The 26,647-nt window shown below is 44.5% G+C and overlaps 1 protein-coding gene across 2 annotated transcripts in view; it reads right to left on the bottom strand.

Annotated features, from left to right (window-relative positions):
- Positions 1-390: 390 nt before the first annotated feature.
- Positions 391-26,647, bottom strand: part of uba7 (ubiquitin-like modifier activating enzyme 7) — a 74,536-nt gene continuing 48,279 nt past the window's right edge. For both annotated transcript variants that reach the window (XM_036950741.2, XM_090206299.1), the window contains exons 22-24: positions 7,299-7,400; positions 3,119-3,210; positions 391-1,805 (exon numbers count right to left, since the gene is read on the bottom strand). In XM_036950741.2, the coding sequence (XP_036806636.2) occupies positions 1,673-1,805; positions 3,119-3,210; positions 7,299-7,400 (327 nt within the window). In that variant the 3' untranslated portion in view covers positions 391-1,672. The remainder of the gene's footprint in view (positions 1,806-3,118; positions 3,211-7,298; positions 7,401-26,647) is intronic.

Below are 26,647 nucleotides of genomic sequence, written 5' to 3'. Positions count from 1 at the left end.
TTCAGCTTTCAGATAGTTCTTGGCAAGATGTCATTACCTATGGCATTAACACTCTTTAGTTCATTATTTAAAAGACCTGTCAACTGACCAACATCATGGCAGTCAAAAATGTTGCCTTTGAATACCTGCCTATTTGAATACAAACAGCAGGGTGGGTGTTGCTGGGAAAGTGAAAATGGGCTTTCCAGTGGTCCATTGTGATGGCTCATTGTTATCGGACACAACTGGTCTATAAGAGGTGTCACATGATGCTTAGATGTTAAAGGAGTAGCTGTGTAAATGTGCAGCCATGTTGTAAAAACACAGCCATATTCAGTGTTCAATGTATCTGCATATACACTTCAAATATATTTGATTAACAACATGAACACATCAAACTAACAAACACAATTAAAGCATCAGAGGACGCACTGAGCATTTATTTTTTCTTGATCAGTCACCTAATCAACAAAACCAAATCATATCCCTCAACATAGACCTATAGAGCAAAGCAGTGTATTTCAGAATAGATCTTCAGATCCAGCTGAGGGCTGGATGTTAAAGAGATTAGAATGTGGATGAGGTTAGGTAGGTCTCCACAGAGAGAGTGATCTCAGAGGGAGAGCGAGCAGGACACATATCTTTACCTCTAAGGACACAGGGAAGGCTGAAGACAGAGCTCCTGGCCTGGGTCCCCCTGGGAGGGGAGGGGTGTGTGTGTGTGTTGGGGGTTGGTAATTTGACTGGCGAGAGATTATTTTTACTCCTTTTTCACCCCAATTTTGTGGTATCCAATTGGTAGTTACAGTCTTTTCTCACCGCTACAACTTCCGTACGGACTCAGCGAAGGTCGAGAGCCATGCGTCCTCAAAAACACAACCCAACCAAGCAGCACTTATTCTTGCCCACTTAACCTGGAAGCCAGCCTCACCAATGTGTCGGAGGAAACACTGTACACCTTGTGTATCAGCGTGCACTGCGCCCGGCCCGCAACAGGAGTCACTAGTGCACGATGGGACAAGGACATCCCTGCCAGCTAAACCCTCCCCTAACCCGGACGATGCTGGGACAATTATGCTCCGCCCCATGGGTCTCCCGGTCGCAGCCGGCTGTGACGGAGCCTGGACTCGAACCCAGAATCTCTAGTGGCACAGCTAGAACTGCCTGAGACCACCAAGCCACTCGGGAGGCCTATGGCTCTGTGCTCCATTTCCTTCGAAGCCTCTGTCTTTCACATGGTGATAGTTCTAAGGGGTAGATGGAGCAGGGGTGATCTCTGTGACTCACAAAGACAGGCCGGCCGGAAACCAGTGTGGAACCCAACACACACAGAGCTTGATCACAAATCACAGGTGATTACAACAGATACAGAGGTGAATAATTTAATCAAATACAAATTAAACAGCATTCTTTATGATTACAACATGATTAAAATAATAGAAGCGGAAAGCTATTGTTTATCACAACAATGCAGCTTCTAGAAATTCATGTATTTGCCCCAGAAAGAACATGACCTGTGGCCTAGGTGCGAGACAACATATTACATACATATCAACATCAAAATGGAGCTTGTTTTAATTTACCAATATAATTCAATGGAGGTCCTTTCTTTAGTGATCTGAGCAGATAACTATGAGGTGGTTAGGAGTGTGGCTCTGTTAGGGCCTCTCAGGCTTGTCCCCTTTTGATGACATCATCTGAACAGGTACCTGATGGGAGGGACCGTCTCACAGTCCTCATCCTCGGCGAAGGAAGGGAACATCTCCAACATGTGCAGATGTTGGGGGACCTCTATCTTGGTCACCAGGCTGACCACATCAGACACACTGCCAAGACAGACCACAACACGCACATTGACAACAGCTTTTGTGATGACTGAAACAGTTATTAAACAATACTCCTTAGTCGTACATCTTACTTCAAAAAGAGAATTGATAATTATATCCCTGGTAGAAAACGGGGGACATTAGTATTTTTTGGTGTGTATTTTATTAAGGATCCCCATTAACTGTTGCAGAAGCTACTCTTCCTGGGGTCCACATCCTTTGTTACATTACAGCAATTCAGAAAAAGCAGAAATAGTATAATAAACTGAGACTACACACTGACTGTGTTCTATAGCTAAATGGCCTTCAGACCAAACCAAGGTTCTTCATGTCATCTGGATCTTTAATACTGCTCCGCACAGCCCACTAGGCCTGTAAACACAGGAAGCTGAATAGGGGCCAGGGCAGGGCCCCACAGCCCAGGATGTGGCTCCTGGAGGGGACATTTGTCAAAAGAGGCCTGCTGTCCACACTGACGCCCCCCCTACCCCATCTTCCCCTTATCTACCCATAGCTTCCTCAGGCCAGGCACTGGGCTGACACTGGGCTCTCAAGGGACTGAGGTGTTAACACAAACCCCAGGAAGACATACGCTGTGTGTCAGGAGGAACAGTGGGAAAGGGGAGGAGGCGGCTCAGAGAGGTAGAGGGGGCGAGTGTCAGGAAGAACAAGGCATAGACATGGGGGAGCGGGGGAGAGCAAAGAAATTGTCTGTCGTTTTACAAAGCTAAGCAGGATCTCCTGGATCTGATTAAAAGGGACTGTTTCACTGTACACGTTCAGGGCTCCGAAACACTGCTCTGTTTGTGAATACAGGGGTGGAGTAAGGACAGGCCCTGAGTATACATATTCCTATCTGTGTGCACATGACTGAGCGAGTTGAGAGAGAGAGCGCGTCATAAGTCGAGTGAGTTATTTCAAGCCGTCGCGTGTGAGGAGTTGCTTTGCGTATTGGTATGTGCATACCTTAACATACAGTAGGTACTGCCATGGCAAGACAACAGGGCATGGCTCACTCTTGCTCCTCTCTTCACAGAGCACAGGAAGCCTACAGACTAGGAAGAGCCATATCTCAATCAGCAGTCACTAGTGATGCATGTGACAGTGTGGAGATGAGTCCCTCTTTTTCTGAGGAAACAGCAGACAGCCATTGCCTGCTAAACAAACATCAGGGCTGCTGCATGTGTGTTTATGCCTGGCCTGGACATAACCCTTTTACCAAGCTCTTCCCACACATGTTACCCCACCAGAAGACAGGCTAAGGTATGGTGATAATGTCTCGACTGGCTCAAAAACTTTGTTTCAGGACATACCTCTTCACCAGCCTCTCCGTGTGATTGGAGCCAACATCGTACAAGACAGCATTCCCATAAAACAGGCCGGTGATCTCCAAGTTGTACGTTTGCTGCAAATTAAACAGTAATACCACATTACATTTAGTATCATGGAAGTAAATGCACAATGTTCATTTTAAAAAGTTTGATTTTAGTTTGAAGTTCCTAATCAGTATATATAGGTTAACATTAAACAAGACCCAATGAAAAGAGTCTTTATAGAGTCCTATGGTCCAGTGGACTACAGCAGTCCACGGATGAGCCGTAACCTAAATCGAACCCTGCAGCTCAGGAAGTGTTGCAGGGTCTCCAAAAATAAACCAGCAGATCTCAGAGTCAGGATGACAAAGGTTACGGGAAACTGAAGCAACTTTGTTTTTGCCAAATGTTATTTTCTGTCTCAAAATAAACAGTCGGGAGGAATCAACAAGCCAATCCTTTGTTTTGGACAGCTACATGTGTACTACACAGCATGTGGTCATTGTGATGAGACAGTACAACTGACCTATTTGTGTGGTTGTCTCCCCTAGCTATCTTAAAAGGTTAACTGTCCCTTCTCTGGTTTTAAAAACGGGCCATCAATAAGAGTCAGAAACATACATTCTAGTGAAACTGTAGGTCCAAATGTAGGTCCAAACATTTTGGTCATATAGTCAGTCCAAGGCCAAAACGGATTTTTGTGAGTTCGTCATGACTAATTGGTATGGATTAATAAGAGCATGTCCACTTGCCCAGTGTTCACTAACACGAGAGAAGCAGCTGTGTTGATGGTGCTCTATCAGCTGCACGTGCTCTATCCAATCACAGCTCCCAGAACCTCCAGACAGTGAGACAGACCTGCCCATTACGCAGCGCCTCAGACTTGTTTACATAAGACAACATGTCTCTAATGTTATGTTGAAATAACCCATGGGCCTAAGCCCTTTATGGAGTGGCCACTTGCTGATTTGTTTGATAGTGTCAATCACTCGAGTCTGCCACTTTTTTGGGCAAAATGAGAATTGAGACGATTACAGCGCACTCCTAGCCCAACTGCATCTTGTCAATATTACAAAATTATTTTGCAAGCATCTTTGTTTTGTAACATGATTCCCTATGAAACACTGCTAGATAGACACAGGTAATATCGAGAATGTTGAAAAAAACTAAAACGCCACCCAAACACTGACCTATCCTCTCCCCAGTGACCTGATATGCTGATTGTGGGTTGCTCAATGTGTCTGCTAGCTACTACTTGCTAGCTTCAGTAACAAACGGAGTTGGAACCTAGCTAGCAAGTGATTTTGAGCACTGATAAACAGCGTGTAGCTTTTGCGTTATTTCCGATAGTTTGACAGCAGATAAGGAAGTTGTAGACATTGTTATTGTTCTTGGGAATCAGTCCTGAGCGCGCAGTCAGACTCAATAGACTGTATGTAGTGCACTGACTCGTTTTTCATGCACAACTTGGGAAATAATATACCAAACAACTAGCTAGATGTAAAATTGCGTGACTAAGGCCAAATGTATTTATCTAAGATGAATTCGGACTATTTTAAGTAAGTGACTATTTTGAGAAAAAGCTATGTTGCTGCCACGGTGACTCAGGAGGGACAAACAGAACTTGCCCGGGTACGATATGCGAACATGACACACCCACATCAAACCACATCCCTACAAAAACTTGTTTGGCTTCAGTCATGGCCGCTAGCATTTCTTAATGAGCAATCTTCAAAATGAGGCCAAATCAGGTAGTGCAGTCTCCCTTTAAGACAAAAGTCACTCTGGATAAGAGTGTCTGCTAAATTTCTAAAATAAAAATTATACCTCTAGATAACCCCCTGCTCTAACTACTATATGGATTCTAGTGTTTGAAAAGGACAAGTGACATTTTAGAAACACTCTGGAATTGATCAGACGCTGACAGTCAGGGAGAAAAAAAAAGAGGTACACAGGATCAGAATGCCTACAGCCACACAGGATCAGAATGCCTACAGCCACACAGGCAGACAGGATCAGAATGCCTACAGCCACACAGGATCAGAATGCCTACAGCCACACAGGATCAGAATGCCTACAGCCACACAGGATCAGAATGCCTACAGCCACACAGGATCAGAATGCCTACAGCCACACAGGATCAGAATGCCTACAGCCACACAGGCAGACAGGATCAGAATGCCTACAGCCACACAGGCAGACAGGATCAGAATGCCTACAGCCACACAGGCAGACAGGATCAGAATGCCTACAGCCACACAGGCAGACAGGATCAGAATGCCTACAGCCACACAGGCAGACAGGATCAGAATGCCTACAGCCACACAGGCAGACAGGATCAGAATGCCTACAGCCACACAGGCAGGCAGGAATAAACACACACTCAACCCTTTAGACTCAATCACCTGTAAAGGTATTGAATAAATCTGTAGAAAGACTGGTAGTGCCCATCACTCATCGACAGCCAGATGAGCCCCCCCATCATCCCCTCTCCACTGCCCCCTCTTCACTTCAGTCCCATTGTGTTGGAAGAGATGAGGGTGACTAGGTTCGAGTAAGCTGTCCCAGAGACAAACCCTGCACGTCAGACTTTATGGTACTACAGACACATGAACAATGTTTACTGAACCAAAATATAAACACAACATGTAAATTGTTGGTCCCATGTTTCATGAGCTGAAATAAAAGATCCCAGAAATGTTCCATATACACAAAGTATTTCTCTGAAATGTTTGTTTACATCCCTGTTAGGGAGCATTTCTCCTTTGCCAAGATAATCCATCCACCTGACAGGTGTGGCATATCAAGAAGATGATTAAACAGCATGATCATTACACAGGTAATGGGGACAATAAAAGGCCCTCGAAAATGTGCAGTTTTGAGTCAGCGTAGAATTGGCATGCTGACTGGAGGAATGTCCACCAGAGCTGTTGCCAGAGAATCGAATGTTAATTTCTCTACCATAAATCTCCTCCAATGTCGTTTCAGAGAATTTGGCAGTACGTCCAACCGGCCTCACAACCACAGACCACGCATAACCATGCCAGCCCATGATCTCCACATCCAGCTTCTTCACCTGCGGGATGGACTGAGACAAGGCGCCTTGACAGCTGATTAAACTGTGGGTTTGCACAACCGAAAACAGTCAGAAACCTTCTCAGGGAAGCTCATCTGCGTGTTCGTAGTCCTCAGCAGTCATAACCGATTTCAGTGGGTAAATGCTCTCCTTCGATGGCCACTAGCACGCTGGAGAATTGTGCTCTTCATGGATGAATCTTGGTTTCAACTGTACCAGGGAGATGACAGACAGCGTCGTGTGGCGTCGTGTGGGCGAGTAGTTTGCTGATGTCAATGTTTTGAACAGAGTGCCCCCATTGTGGCGATGGGGTTATGGTATGGGCAGGCATAAGATATGGACAACGAACACAATCACATTTTATTGATGGCAATTTGAGTGCACAGAGAAACTTTGACGAGATCCTGAGGCCCATTGTTGTGCCATTCAACCGCCGCTATCACCTCATGTTTCAGCTTGATAATGCATGGCCCCATGTCTCAAGGATCTGTACACAATTCCATGGCCTGCATACTCACCAGGCATGTCACCTATTGAGCATGTTTGGGAGCCTCTGGATCGACATGTACGACAGCATGTTCTAGATCCCACCAATATCCAACAACTTTATACAGCCATTGAAGAGGAGTGGGACAAGATTCCACAATCAACAACCTGATCAACTACATGCGAATGAGATGTGTCACGCTGCATGAGGAAAATGGTGGTCACACCAGATACCGACTGGTTCTGATTCACGCCCCAACCCTTTTTTTTTAAGGCATCTGTGGCCAACAGATGAATATCTGTATTCCCAGTCATGTGAAATCCATAGATTAAGGCCTAATGAATTCATTTGAATTGACTGATTTCCTTATATGAACTGTAACTCAGTAACATCTTTGAAATTGTTGCATGTTGCAGAAGCCTGACCATTGCATATATTTGTGCTCTGAGTGTGTGCAGCATCTGGCAATGTTTGTTTGAAAATGCATGCATACAATGCGTAGCTCTGTGTAATATGTATAACAGTGCGAGGCATGCAAGCTAAAACACGTTTCTATGATTGAGATATACAGTGCCAAACATGGCCTTGGCTGAGTAATAAAAGGGAGGCTGAGATACCTTGATGTGTAGCAGCAACTCTCCCAAGGTCATTTCCTGTCCACGGTCACATCTGCCATAAACCAGGAAGTCATCCCACAGGGAGTACTCCTTTCCTGCAACCTGCCGATAGACACAAAACACACAATCAGAACACCTGTCACATCACACACACTAAATCGGTCAGGAGAGAGGGAGCACGGTCTAATATCTTCCCAAAACAATAACAACTGGTTAATGGTCAACATCAGACTAAGCTCAGCAGTGAGATCAGAATTCAACTAGTTACTCAACATTTTCAACAAAACAAAATAAGACAATGTGAAATGAAAAATGTATTTCAAACATTCCTCACTACACTGGAGGAACCCGGGGCCCATGTCTGTCTCCACTAGGAGAGCAGTTAGGCCAGGGCTCTCCAAACCTGTTCCTGGAGAGCAAGCTGCCCTTCTGTAGTTATAACTAGCCTGATCCAGTTACTGTAATTATTAGAATCAGGTGCGCTAGATTAGGGTTAGAGCGCAAACCCACAGGGCAGTTGCTCTCCAGGAACAGGGTTTGAGATCCCTTCCCTAGACACAGCCAGGTCCGTCTAGAGCCCAAACACAGACTCCTCTGGAGTCACAGGGTGCTTGAATATTATATCTCACATGGGGAGAATAAACAGGAGGGCATAAATTAAAGTCCACACCTCTCTGAATATGAATCTGTGAAATAACAGCATAGGAACTTTCCAGAAGCCTGGCCAGACAGCAGATCAAATAGCAGTAACAGTAAGGGGCTTTAGTCAAGACTTTTAGGGGCCAATTTTTCTTCAGTGTTTTCCTGAATCAATGTGTAACATATATTTATGTATATACAGTGCATTTGGAAAGTATTCAGACCCCTTGACTTTCTCCCCATTTTGTTACAGCCTTATGCTAAAATTGATTAAATTATCTACACACAATACCACATAAATGGAAATATTACATTTACTTAAGTATTCAGACCCTTTACTCAGTACTTTGTTGAAGCACTTTTGGCAGCGTTTATAGCCTCAAGTCTTCTTGGGTATGAAGCTACAAGCTGGCACACCTGTATTTGGGGAGTTTCTCCAATTATTCTCTGCAGATCCTTTCAAGCTCTGTCAGGTTGGATGGGGAACGTCCAGGTTGCTGGAGGGTTTTCATCAAGGATCTCGCTGTACTTCCCTCTGTTCATCTTACCCTCGACCCTGACTATTCTCCCAGTCCCTGCCTCTGAAAAACATTCCCACAGCATGACGCTGCCACCACCATGCTTCACCGTAGGGATGGTGGCAAGTTTCCTCCAGACGTGACGCTTGGCATTCAGGCCAAAGAGTTACATCTTGGCTTCATCAGACCAGAGAATCTTGTTTCTCATAGTCTGAGTTCTTTCGGTCCCTTTAGGCAAACTCCAAGCGAGCTGTCATGTGCCTTTTACTGAGGAGTGGCTTCCGTCTGGCCACTCTACCATAAAGGCCTGGTTGGTGGAGTGCTGCAGAGATGGTTATCCTTCTGGAAGGTTCTCCCATCTACATAGAGGAACTCTGGAGCTCTGTCAGAATCACCATTGGGTTTTTGGTCACCTCCCTGACCAAGGCTCTTCTCCCCGATTGCTGTTCGGCCAGGCGGCCAGCTCTAGAAAAAGTCTTGGTGGTTCCAAACTTCTTCCATTTAAGAATGATGGAGGCCAATGTGTCCTTTGGGACCTTCAATGCTGCAGACATTTTTTGGTACCCTTCCCCAGATCTGTGCCTCAACACAATCCTGTCTCAGGGCTCTACCGACAATTCCTTTGACCTCATGGCTTGGTTTTTGAGCTATATAGACAGGTGTTTGCTTTTCCAAATCATGTCCAATCAATTGAATATACCACAGGTGGACACCAATCAAGTTGTAGAAACATCTCAAGGATTATCAATGGAAATAGGATGCACCTGAGCTCAATTTTGAGTCTCGTAGCAAATGGTCTGAATGTTTGCCCGTTCATAAAAAGACTGTTTCTAAGTCTGGTTGTTGAACTGGAATAGTTTAGTCAGACCAGGGGATACAGGCAGGGTGGAAAATACAGATGTACTTTATCCTGTCCACAAGCTCAGCTTCCACTCCCCAAACCCTTCTTTTAGATATCACATATTCAAGAGGAAACACAAGTGTTGAAACACAACAGAAGACTTAATGTAAGTCAAAGTATCATTATAAATGTTAGGCTACGGGAGTAATTATTGAGCTGTGTACCAAACACAGATCATGTCATCAATACATCCAGAATGCAACACTAACGCCAATGAGCCCTGTGCACTCTCATGTTACGTTTACACCAACAGAAGGAGTGGCTGTCTGACACAAAGCCTGTTTAATAGGAGTACGGAGAAATTACCAGAACATAGAGCTTCTGTCAGTATCCTACTGAGCTATATGACGCTAAGCTCTTGGTGTGACTCCACCATCATCCTTAAGGTGTGCTGGCTAGGTGACCTCTGGTTTTATACCCTGATTACACCAGGCACTACATCTAGCGATCAAACCACCAGAGACCATCCATTTTCAATGGTTGGGAGGATACACAAGGACACATCCAGCGACTATGATCTCAGAAGCCAGAGTTCAGAAAGTCCCAAGTTTATGCAAATGAGCAGCGACACAGGTGTATAATAACCAATCGGAGAAGGGAGTCTTGGTAGCTAGCTTTGACTCTATGCTAGATGACGTGATGTTATGCATGCTGTTTGGAAGATACACATACAAAGCGAGAACTTGAAGATTATTTTCTACTTTGTAGCTTTTGGTATAACTGGGCCGTAAGTGGACAAGAAGGAATGGTGATCCCAGAGAGGATCATACCGCAATGGCCTCTAACCCAAACCACTGTTTATCTCTATAGGATCAATCCCAGTAGTCCAAACATAGACCAAGAATGCTTCATCTTCATGATCCAGTTAAAGCTCAGCTAACATAAACATTCCTGCTCCTCTGGCCACCGGACTGACATTACACTCCAGTGGCCTCACATGACCCATCTGTTTACCATCAACATCATAATCCTCTCTCCGGCTCCATCTGCACGACCGAGGGAAAGTGTCACGTCACCTGACCACGGCTCTGCCAGGGTTCCTCACTCCCAGGAGAATGTGTCAAAATATGTCACTTTTTGGGCCTAACCAACGCAGGATCTGTCTGGGGGTTTTGTGACAGATGAAAATTTGGCCTGAGACACCAATAACAAAACTAGAACAGAACCTGTGTCCAATTATCTGTGCTTCAGCAGCCAAGAGGAACGGTCAGAGAGTATCTTACAGTCTACTGTCTACTCCCACTGCCTGCCTGGTGGGGATAGAGTTCTGCAGACACACTCACAGCCTTCTACTCATATGGTCTTATTGGGTGTGTAGCTATAACCAGCAATGATCAAACAATGGGAGACGAAGGCATCATGGAATCTAACCCATCACCACATACTAAATGAAGATTAAATGAAGATGTCAAATGATGTTGCTGCAGAGAGGATATGTTCCACTGCTGTACATCAGACAGTGGGTGACAGTGTTTGGTAGTAGCAGTGGTTTTGGGTGGATGGCAATGTTTGCCATAGTTAGGAGAGTTACATTATGCATTTTGGCATTGCCAGTTTTGGAACAGAGAGGTTGTCTTTGCCAAAAAAGAGAGATTGTTTGAACTCTATAAAAACACAGATGTGAGACTTTGTCGTCTTTGTGAAGAACTGCCTTGTTGAGGCTTTCAATAGAGATGGATCAGAGCAATGTTTGTAATTAAGGCCTTTGTGTAGATTGTTCAGAATATAAACTAGGCTATTTTTATTTCTCCCTCCCTCTCTCACAGGCCTTTCCAGGAACTCCACAAGGAGCCTTCAGCCAATCGGCCGCCCAATCAGACTGTATGTGGCCACGTGTGACGTCATCCCCTCACCACCTCAGAGGGTATAAACATAAGCAAGAACGGTGGAAGTTAGAACCAAAACCGGCTGCTGCTGGAAACAATTACAAGGCTTATAGACTCCTCTCTTAGACCCCCCACACCCCATCCAATGTTTCTTTGTGTTTGAATTCCTATAATAGAATACACAATCATCCCCACAGAACTATAAACTAAAAGAAAGGAACCCAAAATGGTGGACAACAGCCTCTGCTTTGATGGCTCCAATAATGTCACACATCTGAGGGAATGTTCAATAAGGAAACCAACAGAAAGCCTGACGGCCTCCCCTTACTGGTGATGCATAATGACAGGCTTTGTTGGTAATTAAGTTATAACTTTCTTGAATCCTAATGGGTTAAAACTCTCGCTTGGCCAATCAGACATCATAGTGAACGTCTAGGCCCACAGGGTCTTAAAGCTAGCTGAGACATCAATGGTTAGGTAAACCCCAAAACTGTCAGAGTATTGTGCTCAGAAGGGACACTGCTTGGCTGCCACCCAAAGAGCAGCAATCCATATAAGGTCTTATGTCAGCACTATATACCAACGAGGGTGGATCTACAGAATAAACAGAGGACCGATGGTGGACAAGAGTGTGCTGTTCATGTCAAACACTGGCCCTCTGGAGTTTGTCCTGAGGTCTACTCTGAGACAGTCAGTGCAAAGCTGTTTAGAACCCGATCTGGCTGGTGAGTAGAGATGTATGAGGAGACAGACAGACAGACAGGCAGGCAGGCAGAGAGAACGACAGACATAAACAGAGAGAGACAGACAGAGAGAGAGAGCGATAGACGAGACAGGCAGACAGGGACACACAGGCAGACAGACAGAGACAGGCTGACAGATAGAGACACTCACGGACAGCATATGGCCCATGTGGAGTACAGTCTCTGTTATGGACACGTGCATGTTTTCGAGCACAGCAAACATTCTCATCTGCTATCCACATATCAGAGCCTGCATTATTGCTGGGGCTCTCTACTCAAACACAGAACACCTGAGTATCAGTGTATGTATATCATAGGATTATTCACATACATACAGTGGGGCAAAAACGTATTTAGTCAGCCACCAATTGTGCAAGTTCTCCCACTTAAAAGATGAGAGGCCTGTACTTTTCATCATAGGTACACTTCAACTATGACAGACAAAATTAGAAGAAAAAAAAATCCAGAATATCACATTGTAGGATTTGTTATGAATTTATTTGCAAAATATGGTGGAAAATAAGTACATACACATCAAAACTTCAGAGGAAGAAACATTACAACATTATCTATGCTTTCAAAATGTTGGCCTTCAAGTGCATTTCTCCCTTCATAAAGTACTACTGTACTCTCTCTAACCATCTATGAGTGAGAGGGGCGCCACCAACTGATATTGTAAGATAGATAACCATGATCAGAAGTGTGTCCCTCTCCCAGACAGACATGTTCCTCTCAGATTGAGGCAGCTCCCCCTCTCTGTCAGGATGTCCATTTGAACACACTGCCACTGTGCTGTTAGGCGTCTCCTCTCCATTCTGGCAGGAAGCTGGGTGAGACATCCACTGAGGCTCCATAGCTACTTCCTGAAGAAAAGGAAACCAGGCTGTGGTGGCTTTCAGGACAAAAACGGACAGAAACTGAGGTGTCTTTGTGAGACGCAGAGTATGTGAACGGATGATCTCTGCATTTGTGTTTCCCACCGTGAAGCATGGAGGAGGTGTGATGTGTGGGGGTGCTTTGTTGGTGACACTGTCAATGATTTATTCAGAAGTCAAGGCACACTTAACCAGCATGGCTACCACAGCATTCTGCAGCGATACACCATCCCATCTGGTTTGCGCTTAGTGGGACTATCATTTGTTTTTCAACAGGACAATAACCCGACACACCTCCAGATTGCGTAAGGGCTATTTGACCAAGGAGGAGAGTGATGGAGTGCTGCATCAGATGACCTGGCCTCCAAAATCACCCGACCTCAACCCAATTGAGATGGTTTGGGATGAGTTGGACCGCAGAGTGAAGGAAAGCATGTGGGAACTCCTTCAAGACTGTTGGAAAAGCATTCCAGGTGAAGCTGGTTGAGAGAATGCCAAGAGTGTGCAAAGCTGTCATCAAGGCAAAGGGTGGTTACTTTGAAGAATCTCAAATATAAAATATATTTTGATTTGTTTAACACTTTTTGGTTGCTACATGATTCCATGTGTTATTTCATAGTTTTGATGTAGTCACTATTATTCTACAATGTAGAAAATAGTAAAAATAAAGAAAAACCCTTGAATGAGTAGGTGTGTCTACATTTTTTGACTGGTACTGTATATAGTCCACAACCCTTTACCAGACAGACAGATAAGACACACACACACACACACACCTCACTCTGCATCCAGGCGAAGCCAGACATAAAACAGGGGGAAATAGAACAGCCTTTCATTAACAGACCGGACACATGGTCTAATGAACAGCAACACACACTTAGTATGACAGATAACAGAGCTCAGTGATAGACGAGATCCAGAAATAGCAACAACCCCTGACCGCAGATATACTGTACATGTTAACTAAACACATAGCTACACAGGAAGTTCAGGGAGCAGGGGTTCGCAGGGAAGCTAGGGGGGGTTCTGCCATTGAACCACAGCATTGGAGAGATAAAGCAACCAGAATGGACCTGACTAAGTCCCTGTCGAAGAGGACAATCGTGTGTGTTGGTCATTTTGAAAATGCCACATTTTCTAGCTGCTAGCTGTGGTACTGGGGCTGTAATCATGATGTAAGGCAGCAATCTGCCCTTTCACACAATGGCCCATTTTCCCAGGCAGGAACTGGTTCAGGGAGATAATCTTGATAAGTCCTCCTTCCTGCAGGGTGCTGCATCGTAAGAAATGGCAATTTCACATTGTAGACACAGCAACAGAGCCTGGCTAAAATTCAAATTAGAAACCAAACCATGAAAAAAAAATGGTATTGTATGCTCTGCATGAATGGATTCAACATGTGCTTTAGAGGAGACTGATGGGGTACAATCAGTGTTCTTTTAGATCATACCGTTATGACAGTAATCCATCCTGTTTTCACCCTCATCTCTTTCTGTAGTCTTCCTCTTTCCTTTCATAGCCTCAAATTAGAGAGAGACAGCTTTCACATTTTCAAATATCCTCCTCACACCCGGCCAGAATGTGACACAGGTCCAGGAAATACCTCTCTCTGGGCAGCTCGCTCTTTCGAATGACAACAGCAGTGAAACCAACTAAATAAGTGAACAATCAATTTCCTCTTGTCCCCGTTGAGTGCATCATGGCAGTATTACAAACCCTCCACTGACGTCCTATCTACGTCACACTGAAACCACACAGGGCATGGCTGACTGTGATGCAACCCATGTGTCTAAATATCAATAACTGCCAGCTGGGTCACCACAGTGTCACAGGTGTTTACTACATGCTACATCTGAAAGTGGTGTAGTAGCTTGCCAATTGTGATAATGCGGAGATGCACTTGTTTGTTTTAGATTGAATTGGTGGTTGTGTTGTGCATCTACAGCCTGGGATGATATTGATCATGATTCCAACAGGAGTACTGCAAGGAGGCAGATGGCAGCCTAAAAGCCTCAACGTCCAAAACTTCTCCACCCTCTCTACTCTCTTAAGGCATCCGCATACATCGGCTAGGCGAAGCGAACATCTATACTTTCATACCCGTAAAGTATGAGAAAAGAGGAAAACAAATGGGCAAACTGTGCATGAAAACTAATCGTCTCTCGTTAAATGACAAACACTTAACGTTCCCATTTCTACTAGGAGTAGTACTGTTGACCAATCACAGACAAGGCGGAGTACACTTAAACCCTCACGCAAGAAAGATACCAAATATTATGAAGCAAACAGACCTAGACTACGATCCAATAAATATGTCCACTTTACACTGATTCTAATTCTGTGAATTAGCATTCCTAGAATTAGAATGAGTGTCAAGTGGCCATAAGAAACACACCCCATAGTTGACAGTGTCTGTCAGAGCAGAAACTATACCATTGTAACGATCCTCTTCGTCTGATGAAGAGAAGTCAAGATCGGTTCAAAACGCAGCGCGGTAAGTGTCCATTTTAATATTTATTTTAACACTAAGACAAAATAACAAAAATAGACCAACACGAAACAGTTCTGTCTAGCGCAGAACACAGAGACAGAAAACAACTACCCACAAACACAGGGATCAGGCTACCTAAGTATGGTTCTCAATCAGAGATAACGATAGACAGCTGCCTCGGATTGGGAACCATACCAGGCCAAAAACAGAAATACAAAACATAGAACAAAACATAGAATGCCCACCCCAACTCACGCCCTGACCAAACCAAAATAGAGACAAAAAAAAAGGAACTAAGGCTCACAGCTGTAATCGCCGGCAAAGGTGCTTCTACAAAGTATTGACTCAGGGGTATGAATAATTAAGTAAATTAAATATTTCTGTATTTCATTTTCAATACATTAGCAAAAATTTCTAAAAACATGTTTTCACTTTGTCATTATTGTGTATAGGGGGAAAAAACGAGTTAATCCATTCTGAATTCAGGCTGTAACAACAAAATGTGGAATAAGTCAAGGGTTATGAATACTTTCTGAAAGGACTGTGTTTGATGCTGTCTGTCTGTAACGTTGCATATTGTATTTCCCCTGGTTCTATTGATCCACTCCTATTGCAACAGGAAGTCACATCTATATTGTCATGCAATACTTAATAGAATGATGTAACAACAGTAACACCCCGGTGTTGTTATGGATAACCAGGGCTTCATTAGCCCTCATCTGATGTTCAATACGTGTAAATAGTACATGCTGCAGGCATATTTGGCCCTAGAGACCCAGTCAGTGTGACATTTGACCAATCAATGCATGGCACTGTATTGATTCTAGAGCAGCTAGCAAGCTAGGAAGATCAGTAGAATGGACTATAAATTAGATGACTGTTGCAGAACATAAGATCAGTAGAATGGACTATAAATTAGATGACTGTTGCAGAACATAAGATCAGTAGAATGGACTACAAATGAGATGACCGTGCTAGAACATAAGAACTGTCCTAGAGGAACTGCTGAGCCTCAGGACTGCTCAGGGCCTCTCTACCGTAGGCCTCACGTCTCTGGCTTTAGGCCCAAACTCCCACAGACCGCAGTGGGAAACATGTAAGCATTAGCAGTAGCATTAGGAAAAGGCTCAAAAGATACACACAACCTCAATTAGGAGGAAATGACTAACCAAGTCTTAAGAGCAGTGTGTTGGGATAAATACCCAGGAGGCCTTGTGGTGGGGAAAGGAAGCGGTGAATATGTGTTAATCGCCTGTGTCTGGCTGCAAGGAGCCACTTTAGAGGGCTACAGTGAAACAGCCGTGGAACCACAAATCAGGCTGTGGAGCTAGAGGCGTCAGCAGAGCCTAGGGGCCATAGAAGACAGAGAAAGAGAAAAGAGAGGAAAACAGAGTGAAGTAAGTTAGATGGAATTGGCAGACAGGACAAGGGGAGACACACATGCATATGCATACTCTGCATACATGTCAATTCAACCACAGACAAACACAGCCCAGACAGGAAATTAGTTATCCACTAGGGCCTGGTGTGACACAGCAACAGGAAGTGTGTTCCTGCCAAACCCAGCCCTGACCTGCGAGGTGGTGCCCGCCTGACCCTCTCGCTTGACCTGTTCTCAGGCTGCCATGGTTCAGTGAGGACTGCGTTGGGGGGGGTCACTCCAGATCCAAACCATCTATCTCACCACACGTCGGCCCCATTCAGCCGAGCCACTAGTGTTTCTACATATGGTTCCATATGTTATTCTGCTTGCTTAGAATACACTGGTGTTCTCCCTGGTGATTTGATATGATCGGAGGTTCTTGTTGCAGGTTTTGTAGCTTACATTACAAAAATCACACATGTTAGGAAGGTGTGGGTGTAGAAATCATGCAAAATAAAGATTTCTTTGTCCTATCATATTGCATAACAACATGAAATCATATTTTTTCTTGGTCACAAACAACACCTTGGCCTATACGCACTGCAGGACTTCACCTTGGCCTATACGCACCCCGGGACTTCACCTTGGCCTATACGCACCCCGGGACTTCACCTTAGTCTATACGCACCCCGGGACTTCACCTTGGCCTCACGTTGTCTTCCCCTTCCATCTAAATTAGTTCCTACTTTCTACTTCATGAAGCTGTTGTTGACTGATTTGTTGACGGCCACCGAATGCCACTTTGTGACCCATACCGGAGTACTTCCCCTGTCAGTCACAGACAGCTACTCAACATTGTCCACTACTAGACCTATACAGACGGTGGACGAGGACGGTGTGTGGGACGTCAAATCTAGTCACCTTCGCAGGGTCTCATTTCATCTTGCATTGATAGCAAAATTAACTCACACCTATGCAAACACAAGAGTAATCACTACTGTATCACATGTCACTGTGTCCATTTCAGTTTCAGAGAAGGACAGTACACAGTGGTATGTGTTATCATAAAACCAATATTAACATCTAACCAAATCTTCTGCTCACTGTCTTAGCGCAAATAATAACTTTTATGAGGTAAGGTTAACAGTGGTGCAGCCAAACTTTGGTAATAGCCACTGTGTAAACCAGTCTCTAATTTGAGGCCCAGAGGTCACAGTTGATTTATTTTATCATAGAAGTCACGGTAGGGAATAGGTATTCCCTTTTGACTGTGATTGGGAACCGTTCCCAAAGTCTTTCTCAACAGTCACACTAGAGTCCTCTGAGCCAGTAGGTATCTGGACAGCAGTCCTCCAGGTGTGTTCTGACTGGTCCTCAGCTCTCCTCTTCTGACTAGCAGGAGCACATGCTAGTTCACTTTTAATACATTTGCAAAAAAACATCTAAAAACCTGTTTTTATGGGGTATTGTGTCTAGATTGATGGGGGGAAAAAACAATTTAATCAATTTTAGAATAAGGATGTAACGTAACACAATTTGGAAAAAGTCAAGGGGTATGAATACTTTGCAAATGCACTGTACATATCCACCTATCATTCCAGTATCCCTGCACATTGTAAATATGGTACTGGAACTGACTGACCCTCTATATATTATGCTTACTTACTTTCTTCTGTTCTTCTTATTTGTATTTATTGTGTGTTTTTGTTCTACCTTGTGTTATTTTTAGTGCTACATTGTTATTGATTACTGCATTGTTGGGTTTAGAACTTGTAAGAAAGCCATTTTACTGTACTAGTGCATGTGACATCAAAACTTGAAACCAACCACTGCATTCCACAGTATGAACCTCAGACAGTGCCTTCAGAAAGTATTCACACCTCTTGACTGTTTCCACAATTTGTTTTGTTACAGCCTGAATTTAAAAGGGATTAAATGTAGATGTTTTTTGTCACTGGCCTACTACACACAATACCCCATAACGTAAAAGTAGAATTTTGTTTTTCAATTTTTTCACAGATTAATAAAAAATGAAAACCTAAAATGTCTTGAGTCAATAAGTATTCAACCCTTTTGTTATGGCAAGCCTGGCAATAATATTGTTTAACATGATTTTTGAATGACTACCTCATCTCTGTACCCCACACATACAATTGTCTGTAAGGTCCCTCAGTCGAGCAGTGAATTTGTAACACAGATTCACCACGAAGACCAGGGATGTTTTCCAATGGTTCCCAAAGAAGGGTAGACCGGTAAAAATAATAAAAACATTGAATATCCCTTTGAGCATGGTGAACTTATTAATTACACTTTGGATGGTGTATCAATACAAAACAGTCACGACAAAGATACAGGCGTCCTTCCTAACTCTGCTGCCGGAGAGGAAGGAAACTGCTCAGAGATTTCACCATGAGGCCAATGGTGACTTTAAAACAGTTACAGAGTTTAATTGTGATAAGATAAAATTGAGGAGGGATCAACAACATTGTACTTTCTCCACAATACTAACCTAATTGACCGAGTGAAAAGAAGGAAGCCTGTACAGAAAAAAATATATTCCAAAACATGCATCCTGTTTGCAACAAGGCACTAAAGTAATACCGCAAAAAAATGTGGCAAAGCAATTCACTTTTTGTCCTGAATACAAAGTGTTATGTTTGGGGGCAAATCCAATACAACACATTACTGAGTACCACTCTACATATTTTCAAGCATAATGGTGGCTGCATCATGTTATGGGTATGCTTGTATTTGTTAAGAACTGGGGAGCTTTTCAGGATAAAAACAAAACGGAATGGAGCTAAGAACAGGCAAAATCTTAGAGGAAACCCTGGTTCAGTCTGCTTTCCAGACTGAACCAGTGGGAGATGACTTCACCATTCATCTGGAAAATAACTTAAAACACAAGGCCAAATCTACACTGGAGTTGCTTACCAAGAAGACAGTGAATGTTCCTGAGTGGCCGAGTTACAGTTTTCTATGGCAAGACCTGAAATTGATTGTCTAGCAATGCTTAACAATCAATTTGACAAAGCTTTTAAGAAACTTTTTTAGAAACAAATGATGAGCAAATGTTGCACAATCCAGGTGTGGAAAGCTCTAAGAGACTTACCCAGAAAGACTCACAGCTGTAATCACTGTCAAAGGTGATTCTAATATGTACTGACTCAGTGGGCTGAATACATATCTAATCATGTAACTCAGCAGCTACGGTAAGGAGAACATGCAATTGCTAGACTGTCTGTTTGTGTCATTCTTATGTTTGCAATAGTGACAACCAAGTTTGTATGAACATGTCGATAATGTATTTTGTATGTAAATAGCTGCATGTTCCCTACTCCCCTCATGAAAAAATAACATGAAATCGGGCTTATGCTTACTGACGCATGGAATGCAATAGTTACAACAGTCTTGTGTACAACATTAAGTTTGTAGGCTACACCAGTGACCAGACAAAGGTGATCAAAGCGGGGGGAGCGGCAGCGGAGAACTCAGAACAGCCGCTAGGTAGGCAGCGGAGCACTCAGAACAGCCGCTAGGTAGGCAGCGGAGCACTCAGAACAGCCACTAGGTAAGCAGCGGAGCACTCAGAACAGCCACTAGGTAAGCAGCGGAGCACTCAGAACAGCCACTAGGTAAGCAGCGGAGCACTCAGCACAGCCACTAGGTAAGCAGCGGAGCACTCAGAACAGCCACTAGGTAGGCAGCGGAGCACTCAGAACAGCCACTAGGTAGGCAGCGGAGCACTCAGAACAGCCACTAGGTAAGCAGCGGAGCACTCAGAACAGCCACTAGGTAGGCAGCGGAGCACTCAGAACAGCCAATAGGTAGGCAGCGGAGCACTCAGAACAGCCACTAGGTAAGCAGCGGAGCACTCAGAACAGCCACTAGGTAAGCAGCGGAGCACTCAGAACAGCCACTAGGTAAGCAGCGGAGCACTCAGAACAGCCAATAGGTAGGTAGCGGAGCACTCAGAACAGCCACTAGGTAAGCAGCGGAGCACTCAGAACAGCCAATAGGTAGGCAGCGGAGCACTCAGAACAGCCACTAGGTAAGCAGCGGAGCACTCAGAACAGCCACTAGGTAGGCAGCGGAGCACTCAGAACAGCCACTAGGTAAGCAGCGGAGCACTCAGAACAGCCAATAGGTAAGCAGAGGAGCACTCAGAACAGCCGCTAGGTAGGCAGCGGAGCACTCAGAACAGCCACTAGGTAAGCAGCGGAGCACTCAGAACAGCCGCTAGGTAAGCAGCGGAGCACTCAGAACAGCCACTAGGTAAGCAGCAGAGCACTCAGAACAGCCACTAGGTAAGCAGCGGAGCACTCAGAACAGCCAATAGGTAAGCAGCGGAGCACTCAGAACAGCCGCTAGGTAAGCAGCGGAGCACTCAGAACAGCCAATAGGTAAGCAGCGGAGCACTCAGAACAGCCAATAGGTAAGCAGCGGAGCACTCAGAACAGCCACTAGGTAAGCAGCGGAGCACTCAGAACAGCCGCTAGGTAGGCAGCGGAGCACTCAGAACAGCCACTAGGTAAGCAGCGGAGCACTCAGAACAGCCACTAGGTAAGCAGCGGAGCACTCAGAACAGCCACTAGGTAAGCAGCGGAGCACTCAGAACAGCCACTAGGTAAGCAGCGGAGCACTCAGCACAGCCACTAGGTAGGCAGCGGAGCACTCAGAACAGCCACTAGGTAGGCAGCGGAGCACTCAGAACAGCCACTAGGTAAGCAGCGGAGCACTCAGCACAGCCACTAGGTAAGCAGAGGAGCACTCAGAACAGCCACTAGGTAGGCAGCGGAGCACTCAGAACAGCCACTAGGTAAGCAGCGGAGCACTCAGAACAGCCACTAGGTAGGCAGCGGAGGTAAAAAATAAATCCTGCACATGCACAGAAATATCCATATTCTTGGCCTAGGCAAATTGGGATATAGAAACTCTGTATCTGTTGCAACTCCGTATTTATACCTACATCAATTTCATGTTTTGGGTCTGCTGTAAAGCTTGGTGATTCAATGCAACATATGCTACTTCAGTCTCCGCTTTAAATTGATGAGTGAAATATCCATGGGGAAAGGTAATTTACAGTATGTCATTTCATGAGACTTTCTGAACTCTCAGCATAAACACACCAGGTTTACTCATTAGCAGAAGTAAATACCATCTGAAACCACAGCCTACAGGGTTTTCCAACTGCTTACTACTGAATTCATGTGGAATTTAAGACCAATAAATATACATTGTATTTGTATTTTCCATACAAGTTGTTCCATTTTGATCTACCCTATGTCCATGCATGCTTAACTTTAGAGCAACTTACTGGTGTCCTAAGGTGCACAATTGCACACACACACACATGAGACGCAATACACATTGTGAACGGCTCACAACCTTAAGAGCAAGGCCTTTCTTAAAGTCCTATTCCAGCTATTTTTTTTTATTACTTTTCCTGTTGAAAAACAATATTGCAAACAATTGCAAACGTCAAGGTATAGGCCATCAAAGGAGTTGGTCTGACTGTCTGATATGATGTCATCCTCCACCCCTTGCTTGCGGGAACAATTGAGACAACACAGGACAAAAGAGGAAAGGCCCCCCCCACCCACTTGTGCCATGTGATGTCATACCTGGACCACCTATTGAGATGTGCCTTTTATTAAGTAAATCAGGTGATAAATGAGGTGAAAAGGAGCCTGGAGTGCAGCTTTAAGCCTGTCTCCTATCCTCCAGGCCTGTCTAGCCTTGTTCTACAGAGGAGGTCTGAGTATGTCTGTGAGTAATCCGTCTCATCTGGAGTAGAGATCTGAGTGTGTCTGTGAGTAATCCGTCTCATCTGGAGTAGAGATCTGAGTGTGTCTGTGAGTAATCCGTCTCATCTGGAGTAGAGATCTGAGTGTGTCTGTGAGTAATCCGTCTCATCTGGAGTAGAGATCTGAGTGTGTCTGTGAGTAATCCGTCTCATCTGGAGTAGAGATCTGAGTGTGTCTGTGAGTATTCCGTCTCATCTGGAGTAGAGATCTGAGTGTGTCTGTGAGTAATCCGTCTCATCTGGAGTAGAGATCTGAGTGTGTCTGTGAGTAATCCGTCTCATCTGGAGTAGAGATCTGAGTGTGTCTGTGAGTAATCCGTCTCATCTGGAGTAGAGATCTGAGTGTGTCTGTGAGTAATCCGTCTCATCTGGAGTAGAGATCTGAGTGTGTCTGTGAGTAATCCGTCTCATCTGGAGTAGAGATCTGAGTGTGTCTGTGAGTAATCCGTCTCATCTGGAGTAGAGATCTGAGTGTGTCTGTGAGTAATCCGTCTCATCTGGAGTAGAGATCTGAGTGTGTCTGTGAGTAATCCGTCTCATCTGGAGTAGAGATCTGAGTGTGTCTGTGAGTATTCCGTCTCATCTGGAGTAGAGATCTGAGTGTGTCTGTGAGTAATCCGTCTCATCTGGAGTAGAGATCTGAGTGTGTCTGTGAGTAATCCGTCTCATCTGGAGTAGAGATCTGAGTGTGTCTGTGAGTATTCCGTCTCATCTGGAGTAGAGATCTGAGTGTGTCTGTGAGTAATCCGTCTCATCTGGAGTAGAGATCTGAGTGTGTCTGTGAGTATTCCGTCTCATCTGGAGTAGAGATCTGAGTGTGTCTGTGAGTAATCCGTCTCATCTGGAGTAGAGATCTGAGTGTGTCTGTGAGTAATCCGTCTCATCTGGAGTAGAGATCTGAGTGTGTCTGTGAGTAATCCGTCTCATCTGGAGTAGAGATCTGAGTGTGTCTGTGAGTATTCCGTCTCATCTGGAGTAGAGATCTGAGTGTGTCTGTGAGTAATCCGTCTCATCTGGAGTAGAGATCTGAGTGTGTCTGTGAATATTCCGTCTCATCTGGAGTAGAGATCTGAGTGTGTCTGTGAGTATTCCGTCTCATCTGGAGTAGAGATCTGAGTGTGTCTGTGAGTAATCCGTCTCATCTGGAGTAGAGATCTGAGTGTGTCTGTGAGTATTCCGTCTCATCTGGAGTAGAGATCTGAGTGTGTCTGTGAGTATTCCGTCTCATCTGGAGTAGAGATCTGAGTGTGTCTGTGAGTATTCCGTCTCATCTGGAGTAGAGATCTGAGTGTGTCTGTGAGTAATCCGTCTCATCTGGAGTAGAGATCTGAGTGTGTCTGTGAGTATTCCGTCTCATCTGGAGTAGAGATCCGAGTGTGTCTGTGAGTATTCCGTCTCATCTGGAGTAGAGATCTGAGTGTGTCTGTGAGTAATCCGTCTCATCTGGAGTAGAGATCTGAGTGTGTCTGTGAGTATTCCGTCTCATCTGGAGTAGAGATCTGAGTGTGTCTGTGAGTAATCCGTCTCATCTGGAGTAGAGATCTGAGTGTGTCTGTGAGTAATCCGTCTCATCTGGAGTAGAGATCAGTGTGAGACTGCATGAGGCCTCTCACCAACTGTCATATACAGTAAGTCTTGCCGTGTGTGTGTTTGTGCGAATGTTTTTTGTCCATGCGTATACAATATCTGTTTAATCATAACACTAGACCAGGGATCATCAACACCCGTGGGCCTATTTTTTTCTTGAGCGGGTGGTCGGGGGGGCCGGAACATAGTTACAAATAATTTGTAGAATGCAAATTGACCGCAAGGATTCCAAACAGACATTACAATGAGCCAGTCCTCCTGTAGCTACTCCCACCAGCCTCCACTGCTGTAGAATTCCATTCACTCCTATGGAGGCCTGCTCCTACTGGGGAGTGCCAATATGGCTGACCGATGGCTTCAAAGCCTCTTCAAAGCCTCTATAGAATCAGCAATCCAGGGTTTACATACGTCATTGGTTAAAATCATGGGTAAAACTCTCTTGTCTTGTGCACCCACAGTGGTTCCCAAACTGTGCCACCCACCCCCCATTTAAAAAAAAAAAACTATTTCAATGAACTCTTGAAAGTTGCAATAGTAGAATGCACAAGGTGCAATTTCGAAATTGGGTAGTGCATCATCAGTTATCCTCGTCATGTAATTTATTGCATACCTAAGAGAGCTATTTATGTCAGAAATGTCCAGATCAACTAGCCCATGTCAGCTTACTGTCACGCCTACTCGTGATCCCTTCTTCCGGCGCTCACCGTGCCAGTCTACTAACCACCGGCCCTGGCAACTATTATTACGCACACCTGCTCCCCATCATGACGTACACCTGGTCATCATTTTCTCTGTGATTACTCCGCCTTTCTTTAGCCCTCAGTTGACATCAGTCATTAGGTAGTATTGTTGTCTTTCACGTTCTGTACACTCATGTTTGTTCATCTGTATGTTTCTTTATAAAAAAAATCCCCTTATGCACTACTTCCTGATTCCCGGTGTATTACGTCACACTAACGTTTTTTTAGCGTATAGATTTGGTTGTAATGTTTGAGTCAGTCAAATATCACATCAATACACATTAGACATGGCAAAATGTTCAGAATTGCAAGAAAATGAGCTAAAAACGGCAAAATGTTATCTGCACCCCATGACAAAATGTGTAGAATTGCAGGAAATAAGCTTTCAACCTGCAACATTTTATCTCCACCAACATGAGGTGTGTGAACAGTTTGTGTCATGAACAGTGCTTGTGTCCATAGAAATAGATGTGACACGCAGGGGGGCCTGAGCGAAAAAGTTTGGGAACCCTTGTTGTAGAGTACAGGAGTCTGGATAAGCAGGGCTCCCACGTTCATTAGCCCAGGTTGTAAAAATAATTCCATCTGTGGTCTTTTGAAGCTAACGGTCGTGTGAAAACCCATCATCAGCAACCAACTAACCACATGGAAGAGCTAGCAACGGGGCTAGAGAGGCAACGCATTGGAGAGTACACTAGTCAGTTAGTGTTCCTTTGGAGCAGAGCGGGATGCAGAGTGTGATGTGTATGGAGAGATCTGGACGGACGCCAGGATAGCAGGGCCTCTGATGAGGCCTCTCTTTCTCTCTCCCTCTCTCTTGCTCTCTTTTACCAGGGTTTATAACTTTCTTCCCTGTTTGAAGTGAGGATTGAACATGATTTGAAAATAGATACAGTGCCTTGCGAAAGTATTCGGCCCCCTTGAACTTTGCGACCTTTTGTCACATTTCAGGCTTCAAACATAAAGATATAAAACTGTATTTTTTTGTGAAGAATCAACAACAAGTGGGACACAATCATGAAGTGGAACGACATTTATTGGATATTTCAAACTTTTTTAACAAATCAAAAACTGAAAAATTGGGCGTGCAAAATTATTCAGCCCCTTTACTTTCAGTGCAGCAAACTCTCTCCAGAAGTTCAGTGAGGATCTCTGAATGATCCAATGTTGACCTAAATGACTAATGATGATAAATACAATCCACCTGTGTGTAATCAAGTCTCTGTATAAATGCACCTGCACTGTGATAGTCTCAGAGGTCCGTTAAAAGCGCAGAGAGCATCATGAAGAACAAGGAACACACCAAGCAGGTCCGAGATACTTGTGAAGAAGTTTAAAGCCGGATTTGGATACAAAAAGATTTCCCAAGCTTTAAACATCCCAAGGAGCACTGTGCAAGCGATAATATTGAAATGGAAGGAGTTTCAGACCACTGCAAATCTACCAAGACCTGGCCGTCCCTCTAAACTTTCAGCTCATACACGGAGAAGACTGATCAGAGATGCAGCCAAGAGGCCCATGATCACTCTGGATGAACTGCAGAGATCTACAGCTGAGGTGGGAGACTCTGTCCATAGGACAACAATCAGTCAGTCGTATATTGCACAAATCTGGCCTTTATGGAAGAGTGGCAAGAAGAAAGCCATTTCTTAAAGATATCCATAAAAAGTGTTGTTTAAAGTTTGCCACAAGCCACCTGGGAGACACACCAAACATGTGGAAGAAGGTGCTCTGGTCAGATGAAACCAAAATTGAACTTTTTGGCAACAATGCAAAATGTTATGTTTGGCGTAAAAGCAACACAGCTCATCACCATCCCCACTGTCAAACATGGTGGTGGCAGCATCATGGTTTGGGCCT

Source organism: Oncorhynchus mykiss, chromosome 17 (assembly GCF_057628025.1).
Source record: "Oncorhynchus mykiss isolate SJ-2025 chromosome 17, ASM5762802v1, whole genome shotgun sequence".
In the NCBI taxonomy this organism is placed as follows: Eukaryota; Metazoa; Chordata; class Actinopteri; order Salmoniformes; family Salmonidae; genus Oncorhynchus; species Oncorhynchus mykiss.
This window is presented reverse-complemented; position numbering and strand designations above follow the sequence as displayed.